General features: G+C 43.6%; 1 protein-coding gene across 2 annotated transcripts in view; it reads right to left on the bottom strand.

Annotated features, from left to right (window-relative positions):
* LOC135391683 (AP-5 complex subunit zeta-1-like) overlaps positions 1–20,931 on the bottom strand; it is a 34,915-nt gene that overhangs the window by 738 nt on the left and 13,246 nt on the right. The window contains exons 6-18 of one of the 2 annotated variants that reach the window (XM_064622022.1): positions 20,557–20,712; positions 20,367–20,404; positions 20,091–20,247; positions 18,888–19,069; positions 14,816–14,899; positions 14,099–14,268; positions 13,953–14,039; positions 11,881–12,003; positions 10,250–10,382; positions 6,414–6,593; positions 5,062–5,207; positions 3,853–3,900; positions 518–604 (exon numbers count right to left, since the gene is read on the bottom strand). In XM_064622022.1, the coding sequence (XP_064478092.1) occupies positions 523–604; positions 3,853–3,900; positions 5,062–5,207; positions 6,414–6,593; positions 10,250–10,382; positions 11,881–12,003; positions 13,953–14,039; positions 14,099–14,268; positions 14,816–14,899; positions 18,888–19,069; positions 20,091–20,247; positions 20,367–20,404; positions 20,557–20,712 (1,586 nt within the window). In that variant the 3' untranslated portion in view covers positions 518–522. The remainder of the gene's footprint in view (positions 1–517; positions 605–3,852; positions 3,901–5,061; positions 5,208–6,413; positions 6,594–10,249; positions 10,383–11,880; positions 12,004–13,952; positions 14,040–14,098; positions 14,269–14,815; positions 14,900–18,887; positions 19,070–20,090; positions 20,248–20,366; positions 20,405–20,556; positions 20,713–20,931) is intronic. The other variant, XM_064622023.1, reaches the window with a different exon arrangement.

The following is a 20,931-nucleotide window of genomic DNA, read 5'->3' as shown; positions in this document are numbered from 1 at the left end:
TGTAGACATCACAGCATGTCACATTTTAGGCATGCCTTCGCACACGAGCAAGTATATAGCAAGACTCCTTACGTTACTCACCAACTGACTTCGATTCACAACACACAATAATCTGTATCGCTGATGTGTATTTACATGAGCAACATCCCCCGGAATATTCTAGTGGAGGAATTAGCAAGAAAATGCCCCGGAGGTGGAAGTTCCGCAACATGTTACTTTGAGCATTCAAACAGCGCCGGAATATCAGGAGTGGCGTACTGCATGCGTAGCAGACGACACCCATTGAATCTGTCGTCTGCTACCAAATATCTTGTGGCAATGCCACGGGATACTTGCCTCGTGGTTACAAGAGCGCTCGCGTGGCAGCAGAAAGCAGCAACATGTCTCTCGTCTTCCGTTTGAGTATTCCGGGGAATGTCTCTCGTGTGCACGGTTAGGGTCTCTGCCCTAACCGTGGCCATCCGCTCCAGCACTGTTTTGTGCATTCCCTTCTAGAATTTGTTTGAAGCCTTCGTACCAATCTCACTCTGTCTGGCCATCTTCAGGGGTTAGAACACCTATGAGGTCCATAAGTTTTGGTAACTGAGACTTGCTGTAATGACACCTGTTGTAGGAGAAGGGATATAGAAAGTGAGGGAAATGCAGAATAGGCACAGAACAATACTTGTTTGTTTCTTACAGGTAAGCATCATTTATAAGAGGTACTAACTGTCGAGTCAATAATTATGTATGAATAAAAGCGATAACAGGCACATGTTGCCTTTTCATTATGGAATTATAACCAGTGTTGCAACATAAAAGATGGGGGGGGGGGGTTTCCCAACAGCAGGATACCGGTTTAGTGCATGCAAAGCAGTAGCAAAACTGTACGAATAGGAGAGGCGGCTACTCATAGATAGGCTACGCGATGACTTGCTCTGCCTGCTGACTAGTGACGTGCTAGACTGCGCAGGCTTGGCGCAGATTCCTGATATTTTGCGAAAATGGAGCAGGATGTAGCAGGGCTGGCACCTTGGCACAGTTTGGCACAATTGGAGCAGCAATCACATCACTGAAATTATGCGAGTAAATATGTTGCTTTTCTAATTAGTCAACATGATTACTACTCCCTACACATAGCACATCACCACGATGAGGCCACGAGCATATAGTCTGTTAGTTTCACGTCCTCAGAGGCTATCAGAAAGAACTGTAATGAAAAAAAATTAGGGGTGTGCGAATTCGAATCGAATATCAAACGCTCGAACTATTCGATTCGCGAATCGAATATCCAATATTCGATTTTTCGAATGTTCGACTATTCCACAAATATGAACGACGCAACCCGAAAGTGGGCTTCACCTGATGCTTCCGTGCATGAGGTGAGGCCTCCTTTACGAAATTGCCCTTGCTGCAGGACCAACACAGGCGGGACAATGTTTAGTTTAAGATAACGTTATACAAAGTTAGTTTTTTACACATTGTCTGTAGAAGGGGTGGCGCCCCTCCCACATGCAGTTTGGCGGTGCCGACGAGGGACTTTGATTTGATGTCTGTGAGGTTGCCTTTAAAAAGTTAGGACTCTTGAATAATGACTACATATCACGAACAAGAAGGGTGTCTTAAAGACATCCTTCTTGTCCTTTACGTCTAAAATTTCAGTAGTGCAACTTCCTAGGGCGAGTGCAAAGAAACTAAAGGGTGTTCATGGCAAAGCTGAGGCAGGATGTCAATTCGTTTGTTTCACAAATGGCCTGTGGTTGTCTGAAACAATTACAACCTCATCCGTATAACATGCTACTGCCTGACATAAAATTTTGAAATGAAGGTAACCACTCCAGTACTCCAGTAAGTGTAGGCTCACCTGAAAAGCAGGAAGCACTCTCACGTAAAATTAAAGAGTAGGGGCTTTCAGCAGAAGAATTGCATGTCTCTCTTGTGACAGTTAATGCCAGAAAAATTGCACGAAAGCCATGGGCTACAAAATGTAAACTTTTAGTGCGAAAGTCACATATTGTAAATTTTGCACGAATATTCGATATTTGAAATTTTTTTCTCTATTCGATTCGATATTCGATTCGACTTAAAATATTCGGATTCGCACACCCCTAAAAAAAATACACTTGAGCTGAATATATCACGAGAATAAACATAATTTAATTTGGTTAGATCGCTATAAAAATCAGGAATTTGGTATGCTGCAATTGTCCTTCATTTCAAAACTAATACTAACTCAACCCAGTGCCTTTTTTCAGAACTAGCTGCTATTATAGTGCATTCCTTAGGTGTCTCTTTATGTGTAGACCTCACTATCATCTCCCTTCATGTTACATCACTGTGAATCAATGAAAGAGAGTACCCCTGTGCTTCTAAGTTACAGTCACATACTTCCCAGTTGATTTCAGAACTACTTTCTATTCGATACAATACACGAGAGCAGACCCCGGATGTTAAGAGTATGCCGCAGTTCCCTCTCTGGAAAAAAGGCGTAAACGTCATTCCCTACACCACCAATCAGAGCACGGCCACGATAAAAGGGACGCTGCGAGCGTTTGGATGGTGCCTTTCTCTCCCGAGTGCTGCTCTTTCACTCCTCCTGTTAGTCAGTGACGCCGCCAGAGCCTCTGCTGGTGCGGAAACAGTTCTGATCTTAGAATTTTGTTTAGTTCATAGCTAAGCACTTTTCGGACGAAAAAATTAGCCAAGTAGATTGCCAGCTGCTGTCGAAGATACTGATATCTGTTTCATAGACCGGTTTCCGGATGCGACCATCTCTTTAAAAAAGTACAGAGCGCCATCCAAAGCATTTTCAGCTTAACACATCTGGTGGAAGTATATGCGTCAATGTCCCGGACAGCACAAAAGGTTTTGATGCATACAGTTTTTCCCCTTGAAGAAAGAAAAAAAAAAAAACGTACACAGACACACTATACACACACACTCAACTCGCCCCCCGGGGTGTAACGAGGACGAGAAAGACGACCGACGGCGGCATAACGTCTGCGCGGTCAGCGCCTGACTGTGTTCTTTTTGTGTGGGGGCTTTCTCCTTTTGTAGTCGGTAAACCTTTGTCCTCGGGGGGGGGGGGGGGGATTAGGAATTGAAAGGGTGACCGTGGGCATGGAGGATTTCGTTTCGTCCCGCGAGAGTTTCTCCGCGTGCAATGCTTCTTCAGAGACCTGAACGGCTGACTAGCAGACGATACTCTGAACCGATCAGAGAGTGTGGACGGTGCAGCGTCAGCACGAGGTCACAGGCTCTTACTGCTCTCCACCACCGGTGAGTACGGTCGCTTTTTGTGGCATACTTTAAATTCAGTTTCTGCGATAATTATGACTTTGTGGGGTGAGCTACTCCACTTGTGCATTTTACTGACCGAGTTTACAGTTTTATAGAAAGGAAGGATGTAAGAAATGACTTCTGTGCTATTTTAAGCAACACTGAGGTTATGCTTCTTTAGAGCGTACTGTCCTGAAGTCGAGGAGGCAACAAAACACAAGACACACAACACAATTAGACAAATAAAAAAGTTCGTTGCGTGAGAGTTTCTAACATACTCACTTGCACATGATTTACAGTTTTCGTGCATCAACTTTATATGAAATATACTTCAATAATAGTCTCATTCTGCCTGCACCGTATACTGCAAAGAACAGCCCTGTACGCTTCCACAATACACCCGTGTGCACATGAATAACGTCATGTGCAACAGGCTTTGCAAGCTCAAACGAGGAGCTGTTGCAGTGAAAGTCACAGAGAGGATCCCCACAACTCTGTTTACCGGTTAGAGAGGCAGCTGTCATTTTGAGTCATCCCAGTTCTTGCAGAATGCCTACATCATGTTTTACATGCTCAAATGCTTCACTTTCATACCTTTCCAGTTCGTCTTCCGTTGGAGGCGACAGTATTGCAGAGGCAGCCCTGAAAAAAATTTCGAAAGTATCAGTAGAAAAGCATGACTTGAAAAGAGATAGTACCAGAGTCCTGTGCACAGTCCTGGGCATAGCTTTGCAAATTCACTCGTGATCGCCATCACCTCATGGAGGATGATGTGATGCTGAGTGACGGGCTGTGGTGTGATGTAACGCTACAGTCAAAGACAAATGATGGGTTTTGAAGTTGAAGTGAATTGCTGAAGTTGCCCAATTTTTCTCAGGCAAAGAGTTGTAGTCGAATGATAGGTTATGATGTTGATATGTGATGTGATGTGATAGGCCATGTATAAGGCCCACATCTCATCCGATAATCTGGTGCCACGATCTGGTGATGTGGTGTTGAACGAATTTCTCGAAAAGTGCCGACCTATGGCCATGAGCAGCCCGACTGATTCCGAGATGACCTGGCGCGTCCAAGGCAGACACAGGCCATCCTAATGTCTCGACTGCCACTGATACAGGAAATGGTCTATCATAATTTTGTGTTTTCTTTCCAAAGACAGATAGTTTTGTTTCATCATAACATCATATCATTCTCCATGATGCAATGGTGCATGATGTCCATGATGGCCATCATGAATGGATTTGCTAAGCTATGCTCCCCTCTTGGGGGAAGCAGGGACAGGAAGCACCAAGAACTCCAAAAACAGGACACACAATGCAGCAACATTAGATACGTCTGAAGCCTGATGTTATGGACAACTCGGTTTATCTTCGCAACAGCTCGTAAAATACTTCTATGTGAACAACCATTTTAAATGTCCACAGATTAGTCTTGGAGTCAAAAGACTTATCTACATACTCTGGCTCTAACAGCGCTAACAGCACTCTACAGACTCTACTAGTGCGCTACTTTTCACCATCAAGTTGGGTCTACCCTCAAAATACAAGCCTTCGTGCAGTTCTACCATATTTACTAGAGTAATTAACACACCTCTTTATCCACCAATTAAACAGTCTAAGTTGTTGCCATTCGTGTTGCTAGAAACTGTAAGTATGACACACATACACACACACAAAAAAAAGAGTTCCAACATCTGGGTGCTCCAGTCTGTAGGGTGCGTTCACTACAAGAGCATGTTGACTATGCGAGTAAGTACAGTCCTTGGCACTACCTCTGCAGAATATGTCAGTGGAGAGCACTTACCCGGATGTTTGAAGGAGGGTTGAGAGCTCCCTTACCCTCTGGGCAAGAATAAGATGGTGTTGTGACTGAGAGTCTCCACACGCCTGTCCACTTTTGGCCAGGCACAGCATAGCACGTGGCAGCAGGTCCTGAGATCGTACTGCCAACTGTTGCGAAAAATGTGCCACTGCTTAAAGGGGCACTAAAATGCAAAAGCAACTTGCTCTCAAATGAAAGTCAGTGTTTCAATTAGTATAATGCAAGCAAAATTAGTTCACACAGCACTACCGTTTAGAAGAAAAACGCAATGAAAGCAGCGCAGTCTTTGGCGGCAACGAATGGTATCTCCTGGAGGCAAAGATTGACGGCATCCAATGAGACAGCAAGAGAAGCGCGCGCATACCTATCGTGGCCGTGTGGATTTGGAACGGGTCCGATCGTAGCGTTCGGTATATGCGCGGCGAGATGCGCATTGCTGCATTCTTCAATAACGATTCACTGAATTGTAGCCCAGAACAGTTCTCGCGAATGTTCCACTGACAACATTTATCTTCACGTCCTTCGGACAGCGGTGTCAGTTTGCTTCGCAACGCGCACTATGTTTTTCGCTGGGGCTGCTCCACGACGTGGCAAGCGCAGCATGGACTAAAAACACCGATGCACGAGCGGAAACGACGTTCACAACTAGATCCTGATGTTTTAGGGTTAAAGCCGATTTTTCCCCGAATTTGCACCCCGAATTGAGGTTTACCTATTTAGGGTTAAACCCGATTTCTACCTGCAAAACTGCACTTAGGCTAGGCACCTCAAGGCATCGACATACTAGTTTCTCACAAAATATGCGACTGCCCCTTACTTCTGGCACTCTGGATAAACAGTACAGTAACGTTTATTCTACAATAATGCCCGATTTCTCCCCGAACTTAGGTAATTTTTCTGCCCGAATTTGCATGAATTTTCGACATCAATTTATTGACCAGATTTCTACGCCCCGAATTTGGAAGAATATAAAACCCGAAAACTTCAGGGTCTATTCACAACTTAGCACCGAAGCACGAAAGAGTCTGCTATAATTTCGATTGTAGCTCCGTAACAGAATCAAACTTTTGAATTATGATAACAAGCACGAAATTAACGTAGCGTGTAGCGTAATTTGAAGTGAACTTGTTTTTGCATCTTAGTGCCCCTTTAACACAAGCAGGAGGACACAGGTCGCAGATTCCTGTCGCATGTTGCCTGTGGGCTTCACGATATTGAACACTAAGTAATCTTGCAAGCAACTGAACGTTAAATATGGAAACTGCAGGACTGTGACAGCTGCTATGAGGTCTCTGTTGATAGCAGTCACTGCAGTGGCAAACAAAATTCATTACCTTAGCCAGGCTGGTGATGAGCACACACAAAAGTCTGGATGGCCGTAGCTGCTGAATCATAGATGCAGAGCCAAGAAGCTCAAATGTAACACATTCTAGTACTTCAAAGTAGTCAGCTACAGCACTGGGATTGAAGAGTGGCGTTTCACTGGGCGATGCAAACTCGCCTATTGCCCACACCTATAAAGCAGAATGGGACACTCTCTAATAACTCACTGAGTATTTTTGTGTTCACAATCCTCACCAGACTCTTACAAGGGACACACAATGAACTAAGCACTCGGATCTGGCTTGCTCTGGCTGACATTTGTAGGTTGCCAACAGAGAAATATGCATAACCTGCCCTTGCCTCTACTGTCGGTATTATCCGAGCATAAGTGATGTACGATGTAGCAATGTTATTATTATTGCATTTTTCACTCCTTATTAGCAAAGTTCCATGACATGCTAGACCGTCGCACTTCCTACTACCATGCACCATTACTTCTGCTAAAATACTGTATTTTGCTTGGATCTTTGATCCCCAAGATGTATCAATACAGAGGACTGTGCGTCAATTAGGAAAGAAAAATGATGCTCATTCTATGCCGCAGGGGCCTCTGGTGTGCGTAAGTACCAGTGGTACTGCTAGGGTCAGAGTAGAGAAATGCACAGGAAAAATCCCAGTACCTGGGTGCCCAAGCTGAGAGTACAAGTGCATCGGAAGACCTTCAAGGCCGAAGGGGGGAGGGGGGAGCTGTAACCGAACCGAACCCAACCCAACTTAACCTTAGAGGTCACAGCAGCGCAAACTGAAATATATTTGTTGACGGTTTTATTCAGTGCGGTAACACACATGTGGCATATGTTGCCTTTTTTTTTGTTCTTGTCAAAAGCACAATGCTTTGTCTCTGGCTCTGTCAAGTGTTCCAGCCATGGCTCAGGCAAAGGCGGACGATATGCCACAGGAGTCATCAAACGCACCAGCAAACTGCTTACAGGGATGGTCGCATCCGGAAACCCATCTATGAAACCGATTCCACTATGTTCAGCATCGGCCGACAATCTATCCAGCTAATTTCTTCATTCCAAAAGTGCTTAGATATTACATTAAATTACATAAACGAGTGCTAAAGACCCGCGCTGCTTCTGCAGCCGCAGGCGTTCCGGCGGTGAGATGCCACTCCCTAAGCAGAGGAGCAAGAGCACGACGATCACAGAGGAAAGGCATCGAATATCTGATGCCCTCACGCTTGTGGACAAACTTTGGCAGCATGTTCTCCGACGTTGCACCCTTCCGCAGACTGTAGGACACTGTGGGAGTGGAACATCTGGAGGATGTACAATGTATCCTCGCACGTTTTCGGTACGGAAGTGGTTCAGAGAAATTCAAGATTTCCTTTGGAGATGGTCAGCAGGTGACCTACTGCCGCTTCCTGCTTCGACACATTACCAATACCTCTGTCAACGATGGCGTGCCAGCCGAAGAAATGGAAAGTGATAGACTTGGATGTTGAGTTACGTATCATCGAGGATCATTAGAGCCTGAAGTTTTCGGGAAATTTTTTTTTTTTCTAAATTCGGGGGGTAAAAATCGGGTAAATAAACATGTACACTAAATTCATGCGAATTCGGGTGAAAAAACTTCCATTACGCTAAAATCGGGGAGAAATTGGGCTCAGTTATTCAAACTAACTGTAGCGATTTGGTACAAACGGTGATGTAACTACGTACATTTTTCTGCCAAACAAGTAAGTTGGTGCATTCCTACAGACATCCCAGAGAGGGCAATTTGCCTGGTAAAAATCGGGTTTCACCCTAAAGAGGCAACATTCAATCCAGGGTGCAAATTCGGGGAAGAATCGTGTAAAACCCTGAAACTTCAGGGAACACTGTGGAACAAGGGTGACGTCCATCATGTAAAAGTACGGCCTGTAGGAGTTGACAGCGCGGGTACAAAGCTCAAGATGATCCGAAATCGTGCATACAAAAAAGCTGAAGACACATATGTAAGCACGTTTCATCCTGTCGACGTTCTCAAGAATTTTTTTGTGAAGCTCATTACATCGCGCATCATGGCACGGTTGAACGTGACGTTGTGCATATCCACAATGGCAACCAAAAGCAATCGAAGCTATTTTCAATAAAATATTGGTACTTCCACTCTCTTTCGTAGCATCCATCGTTACCGGTGCTCGCGGGATAAAGCGCAGCGCACGACTTCCGTAGGATGGCGCTGACCAAGGCCAGCCCTCCTGCAGCGATATCCCTCACATGGCGATCAAATTAGCGATAACCGCCGATATCGTGATACGCGGGTTTCACGGTGCTCTCAACATCCATCGTGTATCCCGCGGAATAACAGTCAAACTACGTCACTAATTTGTATGGGATTTTTGAAATCGTGGCCAGTGGTCCAGGAGGAATAAAATGACACTATACAGTCAAACCTCGCTTTACGAACACCCTTCGTTTCTCAGAAAATCGTTCGTAAATCGAGGGATTTGTAAATCGAGGTCCGAGGAGTCCAGTGCACAAATACCTCACAAAAACACGGGAGATTGATTTGAATAAGTTTTATTTTTGAAAATACTGCGTAATTGTGCTTTGCACCATACTTTCTGCAGGGTCTATCCTGTTTAGAAGAGGTGACAGAAGTCTGACACTTGACTCATCCACCCGGTCCTCAAAGTACCTTATAGCGCGCGGATGAGACGGTTTCCAACGGCAAATATCATGCTTGTCACCGGCTGTCAGGACTGAACGCCTTCTCTTGGAACGGCAAGATGTTTCTTTCCATCTCGGAGATGTCCATGTTTGTGGAACGTAGCGACGTTGCCACATTGTACGTTTGACCTTGGCAGCATGTACTGAGGAACTTTCATTATCCTCTGGTCCATTGGCCTGTCCTCTGTACGTTCACAACTCCCGTTCGTATATCGAGGTCAGAATGGCTTGGCTACTTTGGGTCCGTTCCCTAATAATCCGTTCATAGTTCGGATATCGAGGGTTCGTAAAACGAGGTCAAAATACACGGAAAAAGCTTCGGTTCCCTGTGGAGCCGTTCGTAAGTTGAGGGAATTCGTATATCGAGGGTTCATAAAACGAGGTCCGACTGTAGTTCGAAATCGACTGGAACAGCTGTGACCGTCCCCCCTTACAGACTCCTCGCCGTACGATGAACGCTTCCCTTTCTAGCCACGAATGCTTCCCTGCATTGATCAAAAACAAGGCGCGTACTTTGCTGGAGCGCAAATCTGCATCTCTTGTACCGTCACAGCAAGGCTACTGAATGGTGTGCCACTACTCTTTGCTCAGCACATCGGCACATACAGTATCACGTAGAATAACAGAGAGGGGGATACAGTCAAACTTCTTTACAACGAAACTCAGGGGACAGCAAAGAAAATTTGCAGTAAAGGTATTTTCGTTAAAAAGGATGTCCATTACTGGACCTATAGGGCTCCAGCGGACCGCAAAAAAAATTTGCTGTAGTGGTATTTTCGTTAAAAAGGTGTTCGCTATAAAGGAGTTTGACTGTAGCACCTATTCGGGTAAGTTTCGTTTTCTACTTTTTAAACTGGTGTTCATTTTCATGGTGTCATTCTGCGGTAGCAGAGCTGGAAATTTACGAATGAAAGGTGGGATGGTGGGGTCCTCAGAGTGAAAGTTCAGGGGTGTCAAACAGAGCCCCCTCAGAGCAAAAACTCAGGGGTGCTCCCACCTTCTGATGCCCCTGTGAGGGTCAGTATCTTGTGCTTAATGCACTTCCTCAACAGCTAATGTGAACCGCTCTTCCTTTCTCTTCATTTTGAGGGGTTGACATTTGGTAGAAGACGTAAAAAAATGACACGAACCAGGTTTGCGAAGAATTCCGGTGCAGCATTGCGATTCACAGTGTGACTCAGATAGTCCACCAGCTCATTCGTTAGCAGGAAGGTAATTTCAGGGAACTTCTTGAACAGAGGAGGCACCACATCAGCCAGTGCCCTGCGTACAATGATACAAAATATTTCCAACAGCTATCTAGTTCACTTCAAAGAAAGAATAGCACGATGGAGTCCCCACAAAATTTACTGAGGTATGTGAATCGCTGGCCTATTCTTCGGACTGCTATAGAAGCCATGGGATTGGTCCGCATTATTGAGCAGTCTGAATTTTCAGCCAAGGCAAACAACGACCTTACCCCCGGAGTCCTTATTCGAAAGTGACTTAGAAAACTGTCCCCGTGTGCCCGCTTTGCTGCCTGAGCACGGGACGATGCTTAAGGCCCCATTTTTTTCTGCTGTGGAAAACCTCAAATTCTGCAACGGGGAATCAGAAATTCTGCAATTTTACGCCGCAAGTGCTTGCGCACCTGGGCTGAGGGAGGTATACGAATACAAAATCTTTTTTGACTTGCATGACATAGAAGTAAAGTGTCTACAAATCCAAAATACACTTGTAGCTAAGCGTCACGTGGTACTTTGTGCTGTCTTAACACTATCATAACATAGTCAACACTGTAACAGCAGCAAAACAATTGGGGCACTTTCGTAGAATTCCTCAGTACCGTACTAACGTTTGCAACAAGTACCGTACTTGTTTCCTCAAAGGGGAACGTTTAGCCATCAAATGCTTCACCATGAGGAATGCATTAGATGGGATATCGCCGATGGGAGCAAAACAGTAGTAGTAAAGACAGGATGGTTATGAGTTTAACCAGTGTTACCAACATGAGATGCGTGGTACACATTTATTTTCCTCTCAGTTAGGTGGTGCGGGAAAGGGCATTATGAGCCGTAGGTACATCCATCTTCAGCACCAAAGCTCTATTCCTCAGTGAAGATACGTAGTTCTGTGAAATTCCATACAAAACCCCAAATTCTGCGATACATCCTAAATTCCGCACATTTTCGCGGAAAAGTTGGTGCCTTGATGGTACAGAACGAATTAGTGTAGCGAATGTTGCTGTACACATTCACAATGGATGTGCATTGACAGCTGCAAGGATAGCCACAGTTGATGGGAGAGCGCAAACATATCGTTGTGGCCGCCGCCTACTGGTCAGGGACAAAACAGCCATGGTCTTGGAAGGGGCATGCGTTACACCCTTATTTCGCTGACTCGGATCCATAGAAATGGAACATTGTTGATGTACAACAGTCAGCTGTGCAACAACATTGATGTGTCAGTCTGATATGCCCTCACTAGTAATTCATGTTTGTACAGGAGAGCATCTCCTTAAAAATGTGACATTTAAGGGTACAAGAGGTTGGATGGTGGCTTGCCACCATGGTGTTAACAAATGTTCATCTGCTGTTTGTTGTCGCTGTGGCTGCGAGTACAACACCCATTTCGGGGTGCTGGTACAGTCCAGGGTGCTGGCCATCAGTTGTGCAATCATTGCAGGACACACCACGAGGCAGAACCTAACCATGTAGTCGTAGCCAAAACCTGAAGCTAAATTCTGGTACTACCATATTTACGTTAAGAAAAGCCCACGTACTTGCGCAGTTTCTCTGCATAGTTTGTGGAACCATAGGAAATGGTCAGCCTCTCCAACATAGGAGGCACCAATCGTGATGCAAGCTCCGCGTCTGCATACTCCAGGAATGTCGAGAAGAAGCAGCTATAGAAGAAAAGAGAATGTTTGTGTTGGCATGAATTGTAATACATATCGAAATCTACAGTTGCATTGCTCATAGTATCAACACACAAAATCTGAGCTAAACATTAACTTGTTACAAATTTTTTGTTAAATCTTTGCTAACAAAGGGGGCCTTAACGAGATGCACGTCTGGCAGTAACGCCTGAGTATACTAAGGTATTTATATTCGTGAGCTAAGTAGCAGCCTGTAAGGAGTTTTTCTCTCGATCTCTCTCTTTTTTTTCCTTTTATCAGAATTCCATGATGATAGTATAAAAATGGAAAGGACTGTCAAAGCAACTTCAATTAATGCAAAGAACAGCTATGTTACTGAACATAGGCGGCCTGTATTATTATGATAATTTGTCGTTTTACATCGTGAGACAACCATGACCTACATCATGCTACAGAAATGTATATTCGTCATTCTGCATGTGTATCTCGTCTGTACGACACACTGTTTCACATCTTCCGATGAAAGTAATGATGTTGGATCACATGAGACTCTAATTGCTTTAGAGAGAACATCCAATTGAGAGACCGGCTGGTCTACCATGACACCATAATTAAGTACCGAATACTTAGGGTTCTTCGTTTTCGGGTTAAACCTGATTTTTCACGATAGTTCCCCAAACAAGTTTACGAGAATTTGGGTAAAACCCGGTATCTACCCGAAATCCTTGTGGTCCTTCATCTTGTCGTTCTAGGTAAACCGTCGGAAAAGTGAATCATAATATCAGCAAAGAGAGATATTTGTGACAACCTATTTGTCCTCCTTTTATAACCCCCTCCTGCAGGAGTCAAAGAAAAGCTTTTGTGGAGTTCGGGCTCCCGTGCTTGAATACCACGGTCATTCACTGTCCCAGTTCCGAGCGGAAATATAAAGATTCTTGTTTCTCATCCAACTATGACAGCAGTGGCTTGTTTCGTATGCCTTTCGTTTCATCTGAATTCTCGTGTGTAAATAGCACTCAAGTTTCCCCCCTCGAATTTGAAACATCATAAAACCTGAAAACGAAGAACCCTACGAATACTAGGAAAAGGCTGCTGGCTAATTTATCTATACTGAACGCATTAAACTCATTAAACGCATTAAATTCTGTTAATTGAAGTTAAGGCTTTGTGTGATACGCCTGTAAAAGTTTCTGCTGAGAAGGCCAGGAAACACCAAGTAACTGACATTGTTCGAGTGGGTGATATCAGAAAGTCACGTAGAACGTGATGTCCTCCCGTCGAGGGAGAGCCTGACCAAGTAAACACTGCAGTGCAAAGCCCTGTCAGCCTGCCTGGTTTTGCAATCAAGTTTTCAGTTTGTGACGCTCTCACCTTGATATTGACGTTTGAGTTATAAGTAGAGCCTGAAGTTTTCGGGAAATATTTTTTTCCAAACTCGGGGGATAAAATTCGGGTAAATAAACATGTGCTCTAAATTCATGCGAATTCAGGTGAAAAAACTTCCAGTATTCTAAATTCGCGGAGAAATCGGGTCACTCAAAGTAACTGTACTGGTTTGGTACAAACGGTGATGCAACTGCATTTGCAGCGAAACATGTTTGTGTGCATTCCTACAGATGTCTCAGAGAGGGCAATTTGCCGGGTAAAAATCGGGTTTCACCCTAAAGAGGCAACCTTCAATTCAGGGTGCAAATCTGAGGAAGAATCAGGTTAAACCCTAAAACTTCAGGCTCTAGTTATAAGCACATAGTACGTTCTGTGCAGCCAGACAGCTTCGGCAGCTTTTTTCGTCATTACTTCACTGTGGCTTTCACCAACAGCACAGAGTGAGCGCCCGTTGCCCTTCCATAACTAACATACATCTTTCTACTGCACTATTTTTTTCTTTATGGAAGCATGGTAATTATGCAAATAGATATGGTAATACATAGTAACTGCCATAGCAACAAATTCCGAAGAGCAAAATACAGGCTCACGTGAGGAGAGAGAGCACATGGGTCGAACACTGCACCACACGAGGATGGGACGAGAGCCCAGATATCACTCCGTGGAATCTTGCAGCACTGAAGAAGACAGTAACAATTACGTTATGTCGTTACAATTTCATAGAAATGCGACAAACCCAGCAAAGGTGTCTCCAATGCCGCTGGTATTTCTGAGCACAAACTTCACCATGGGAGCATGAGTGTCGGCTACTATCCTTGCATGGACGGACTCCGGAACAGAAGGGTCCTTGCTGTCGACTAACATTGTAGCTACCGTGCATGGCAGGTCAACCAGACAATAGAACACCTGTAAGGACAGAGAACAGCCAGAATATGGCAGCAAATAAAGTCTATGGTTAAATAGTGACTGTAGTCTCTGGGTAAAGCTCGCACGCAATCCCGGGGCCTGGATCACCACGGGATATATTCATCAAGTCAGTGATTACCATACTACTCATTATTGATGAGTGTCCTGTTGCCTTTATTTTTGCAGCTGTGTACTCCACTTTCGCTTTTTCTCAAACGTAACGGGTGAATGTAGTAGAGCCTCGAAAACTTCCCAGATGACACAGAATCTTGTATAGAACCTGTTCCATGGGTTTCCTCAAATATCAGATACTAGCAATGTTTTATGTAACCAGGTTGTGATTATAAGGTAGTAGGCAAGTGCTAGCACAAGCATCCAGTGTTCATCACTGCAGTTCCAGTGGTGGCTGAGGCAATAAACATGCTAAAAATGTATGTTGCTTTGTTCCATTTATTTGTTCCTTTTTTTTTAAAGCACTAACTCTGTTGTTCACCATTTATAGTAATTTGCCACTGAAATGCTATCAGTAATAATACAGGCTTATTACCTCTACAGATGTCTTTGAAGACATGACGGCAGGCAGGATTTCGCTGAAAGCTGCCGTGAAGTGTCGAGGATGCCAAGCGAAGACCTGCGATCCCGTAGTATGCCATGGGTAATGTTGTAACATGTCATATTACAGCATACACACATCAGGCTGTGACACAAAATGCTCTGAACAACATCTTGGCAGCACTAGCCAACAGAAGGTCTAGCAAACAGGTTATTAAGGGGGAAGCATGGCATGTGTACGTGGCTTTGATGCTCACATTTTTTTCTTTCATTTTTCTCGCCTATCATTATATTGCCAATGTCTTGATAGTTGCTAAATATGCGCTGAACATTTCTCCAGCACTCTTTTCTCGCAGTTTTAATAAATGTGGTGTCATGAAAGCTCCTAAACTCATGATGTCGTAGCTGGAGACAAATGTGCAGATGACCAGAAGAGTCAACTGGTTCAATGTTTCAGGATGACATGAACTGTGCATGCAAAAGGGCACTTCAATCAATGACAGCAAGGAAAAATAAATGTTGAAAAATGAGTTGGTGAAGGTGATTTTTTCCCTCAATCTTCATTTTTGTGCACCCATGATTGGCATAAGCCTTTGTAATGGTTCATGTAACATCAAAACGTAGAAAATACATAGACCAGTGGTCACTTTGTCCCTGGAATAATGTCCACTGAATGGAATACAGAAAGTGCTAACATTTAGATTAAAAAAGTCTAGTCAAGTTGATGCAGTTTACTTCAACCTCTCAAAGGCTTTTAGGCCGCCTCTCAAAGGTGTAAACCATCACTTATTGTTGCAAAAATTGTCACTTTTCGTGTTCTACCTAAGGAATTGAAATAACTCCATTCGCATAAGTAGAATCCTTGGGACCCCTTACTTACTATCTCTGTCTGGTGTGCCTCAAGGTTCAACTCTCGGACCATTTCTTTTTAACGGCTGTATCAAACCCTTGCAGTTCCATTTAGCATTCTGCAGGGTATTTTTTTAGTCTTTACAGAATTTTAATTAAAAAAAACTATGAGAGCAGCATAGATGTCGTTTTTGCAGTTGAGTTCTACAGCCAGGTGGACATCCTCTCGAACAAAGTGTGCAACTACAACATGAATGATTGCCTAAGATTCGTTAATTAATTTTAATTAGGGGGGTTTCGGGCAAATGTGAGATAGCAGATTGAGAGACTATCCTAGTTGCAAGCTATTTCACGTTTAAAAAATCTTGAATCACGCATGTGCGTTAAAATATCCATCCCCGAATTTTGATATGCAAATGAGCCGAAACTGCATGCTGCTCTCATACCTTTTTTTCATAAAAATTCTGTAGCGGCTAAAAAAAACTCACCCTGTAGAATCTTGCAGTATGTGGATGACAAGTTATTTGATTAGGTTGAGAATATTTCTGATTGTTCCCTTCTACAGGATGACATCACTACCGTATATGATTGGCGCAATGCTAATACCATGTTACGTATCACCCTTCGAAAGAAGGTACAAATAACATTAACTTGAAAACTGTTGCCTTTCACTCAAAATGTGTGTTTTTAACCATTGAGTTATTGAGCAAGTTGACCGTACTAGGGACGTGGATGTATATATGGATTATTCGCTGAAATTTGATAGACACATCTTGTTGTTCCAGCCTCAGAACATCAGTTCTCACACATCAGTTCTATTCTTAGTGCAAGTTATTGTATGCTTGGTATTATATCGCGAATAACTGCAGCTTTCAAAACCCTCAGTGTTTTGTTTGACTCTATTATATACCTTTGTACATGTGAAACTGGAATTTGCCTCTGTCTGTTGGAATTCTCTTTTGAAGACAATTAGTAGTGATAAAACTGAGTGTGCACAACAGTGCCTTGTTAGGATACATTGCATCAGCTACATTGGTTGATCAGTTTACTATGACTATCACTGCTTACTGGAGTCGTTGCATTGTACATCTTTGCATGTTAGTAGACTCAAGCGTGATACAGTCGGACCTCGTTTTATGAACCCTCGATATACGAATTCCCTCAACTTACGAACGGCTCCACAGGGAACCAAACTTTTTCCGTGCATTTTGACCTCGTTTTACGAACCCTCGATATCCGAACTATGAACGGATTATTAGGGAACGGACCCAAAGTAGCCGAGCCATTCTGACCTCGATATACGAACGAGCGTTATGAACGTACAGAGGACAGGCCAATGGACCGGAGGATAATGAAAGTTTCTCAGTACATGCAACAGAGGTCAAACATACAATGTGCCAACGCGACTACGTTCCACAAACATGATTCACCATTTCCTGGAAGAATAATTCGGGCGTTTACAGCCGAACGGTTGCGAGTTTGGACTAGGTCTCCGAGATGGAAACATCTTGCTGTTCCAAGAGAAGGCGTTCAGTCCTGACAGCCGGTGACAAGCGTGATATTTGCCGTTGGAAACAGTTTCATCCGCGCGCGATACGGTACTTTGAGGACCCGGTGGATGAGTCAAGTGTCAGACTTGTGTCATCTCTTCTAAACATGATAGACCCTGCAGAAAGTATGGTGCAAAGCACAATTACGCAGTATTTTCAAAAATAAAACTTATTCAAATCAATTTCCCATGGTTTTGTGAGGTATTTGTGCACTGCACACCTCGGACCTCGATTTATGAATACCTCGATTTACGAACGATTTTCTTAGAAACGAAGGGTGTTCGTAAAGCGAGGTTTGACTGTATATGGTTCTTATATAGTAAGTGCATTCACGGTATGTTTGATTGCATTAAGTTAATGTCCTCTATCCCAACATGTGTTCCTGCACAATCTCTCCACAGCTGTGCTCTTTTTTTGTTCCAGATTTTGCCAGTGCTTCTCTCCTTTGTCACAGATGGCGGTTTCTTACATGAAATGTTTTCTGCGTGTGGACATTTTTAGTCCTAACGTCTGTATATTTTACGAATCACTTTTGAATTGTTAATTGTCATTGTGTCAGTTCATTTGTGCACCATTATTAAGGATTTTCATGGGAACATGTGCTAAAGTTTGAGACTGTGATTGAGATTTATGTTCGCAGAATATTTCACGTATAAAAGTTGAATCCCTGTCAATGGACATAAAGATAAACAAACACTGAGATGAAATCCTGTGGTACTGCAGAGAGGCTTTAAACAGGGTGTCTACTAAACTGTTGCCTTCGAATTCCCCGACTTTTCCAGGTTTTCACAGACATTTCGAGCGAATTCCCTGACCAAAGCAAAAGGGAACTTGTGCCTGCTGCTACGTTTTGATACAGATCCTTTATAAAACGGACCATTTATCGAGAAATCAGGAAGACTGCCCTACTTTTCTGCCTCTGAGCTTGTTGTGTTAGCAAACTGCTGCTCGCAGCAATGTTGCTGCGGTGTGGCTGCTCAGCCACACATGAGCACTCACAATTCATGACGGCGCTTGTCTGAGATTTTCCCTGAGTTCATCTGTTTCTCTGGCAAATTCCCTGACAACCCCCTGACTTTTCCAGTAACATCAAAATTCCCTGATTAGTCCCCATTTTCAAGGTTGGTAGACACTCTGTTAAAAGGAACACTTATTGCAATAGACTAGGTCAATGGACATTTTTCACACACGCATCTGATCCCAGCGGCTCTCCAGCGAACCACACTAGAAGCGCGTCAAAACAAATCCACGTGAGTAGCACAAAGGACCAAAACCGGTCCGGATTCCGGGCCGGTGAGCTCACGCCACTCATGCGGTCTCCCCCACTGGTATCCACTTCAGCCATCCCCATACTGCGCCATCTAATCGAGATAACCCTCTCCGGTGCCTCAAGGCCATGCACTTAAGCTGTTGTGAAAGGGGTCCATTCAACACAGTCATAAATGCCATGGTGGCATTTAAAGAAAAAAAAAGTTGTGTCCTTCTCTACTTGATCACATTGTACAACAGTTTAACATCCTCAATAAGCTATTATAATTTTGGTTTGAGAATGCATTTTACATCTCTTACAAGGCAAAAAAATTAACTGAGTGGTAAAAATGTAGTGTTCAGGATATCCGTAAGAATTAATGGATGCCACTCCAGAGCCACAACTGATCCCTAGCTCACCTTGAACAGTGCAGGAAAGTATTTTTCGAGGACACCACCACAATCATAGCACAGCTGTGCCAGGTTTTCTTGGACAAAAGTAGTGACCTGTACCGCATCTGCATCATCGCGGAATGACTCTGCGACAACTTCTTCCAAAAACTTCGCTATCATGTCGTCCAGCCTACCCTGGTCCATTCCACCTGTGTATAGTATAAGCCACAAAAGATAAAAATTTTGAACACCCTCTTTCTGTGAATATCAGCCAGCAGAGGAGTGTATTTCATAAACACCAAGACAGCTTTTTAAGACAATGTACACACTACAAGGGTAAAATATTCAGTAAAATATGCATTAACATGCAGATTTGATTCTACATAGTTACTTGCCTTTCTAATGAACTCTAATAATCGGCTAGACACTACTCCACAGGCAGTGAGGCCCACAAACTTTCATGTGAGCATCACTGGCATTGCTACTGGTGATAACACCTAGGTGCATGAGTATCAGTTAAAGTCAGGAGTAGTGGTGAGCTGCTTGTGGAGCACACAAATCCAACAGACCATAGAAGACATTCCTCCCAACTTTGCTCTTTCAACTTTCAGCATTGAATGTACCGGCACCATGCAAAATGGTGGACAAAGTTGATTCGAGTATTTGGTTATATGTTGTGTGGCGATCACATGCTTGCACTGCACCCTATAGTAGTTCATCCAAGTCACCAGGGCTCACACCTTTAAATTGTTTCTATTCCGCAGCAAGCATTAAATGCATCATTTCAACTGTGATGCTCTATGAGCTCTGGCGCAAAGGCCAATCGCAACATTTATTTAAAGTCCTGGCATACCAAAATGGTTTTCACATGCTCTAACAAGATGTTTGTTGCACGCCAACTTAAAAAACGAAAACACAAGAAATTACGATAACGCTCACGATGTGCAAGTTCACGATTGGGGCCCTGGTGCAATAATAAAGCTCTAGGTTTCTCAGACACAAATGTAGTTGTAGAAAAAAGAAATGTTCATTCTTGTATCGCCAAGGAATTGTTGGCATTTATGGTTCTGACACACATTTCACTTGCATTCTAGAATGTAATATTCTTTTACTGATTTGACATTAAATTGCACAGTAGGCACATTTATTACCTCAGCTAGAATTGCCTCATCTCCACTAACACTCTACAACAGAATGCAGGAGACATTAGCAAGATGAGGTTAGGCTCACCATGATGAAGCAAGAACTGCAGAAGGGCTGTGTCCACAGCAACACTGGATGGATATAGAGAGTCCACAAGTCTTTGAATTGTAGGCATAACTTCCTGCAGCGTAGAATTTTCTAGAAGACACAACGTGTCCAACACATGCAAGGCTTCGACCAGAGACTGTAAGGAGCAAACAAAAACTTGCAAAGACATCAAGTTTTCCGCTACACTTGTTTTACACATACAAATCTGTTAAGAGGGAACTACGTGACAACGCAAAAGAGTTTTAAAGTACGCACCGCCCTTTCGGATTCAGAATCTTCTGGCTGTGTAGGTTCTGAAAATGTAATGTGTAAGGCCTTGAGCTGAAGGTCCCAACTTTTTGTTTGGAAACTTGAGGTAAACTGGACTGCTAGTTATCTTTCATCCACATACCCTATATGAAGACTAGATGAAGGTAGGACACAGAGCAAAATATCTTATACTCACTCTTTTGCGACTGTCCAATGACATAGAGGCAGTACTGTCGAACAGCAGACACGAAACGTTCATCCGCAAACTTGTGATGAAGAGCTGCCGCAGTCCAGTGCCGCAGGACGGAGAAAGTGGCAATATTCAGCGTCTGGTCAGGGGTGTTGTATTTTGCTACAAACAAAAACCAAGGACTCGAAACGGCTCTCTGCTTTCAATCAGCGACTTTCAATGCCAAAATAAAAAAATAAAAATTCTTTTGCAGGTTTGGTGGGCTTAGATAACCGGTGGTCCTCACCTATCCTAAGTGGCATTGTGGTGTATATACAGGGTGTCCCAGCTAAATGCGAACAGATTTCTTTAAAATATATACACTTAAGAGGGCACTCCTTA

This window comes from Ornithodoros turicata, chromosome 4, assembly GCF_037126465.1.
Source record: "Ornithodoros turicata isolate Travis chromosome 4, ASM3712646v1, whole genome shotgun sequence".
In the NCBI taxonomy this organism is placed as follows: domain Eukaryota; kingdom Metazoa; phylum Arthropoda; class Arachnida; order Ixodida; family Argasidae; genus Ornithodoros; species Ornithodoros turicata.
Note: the sequence above shows the minus strand (reverse complement) of the source record. Positions and strands in the feature narration are given on the sequence as shown.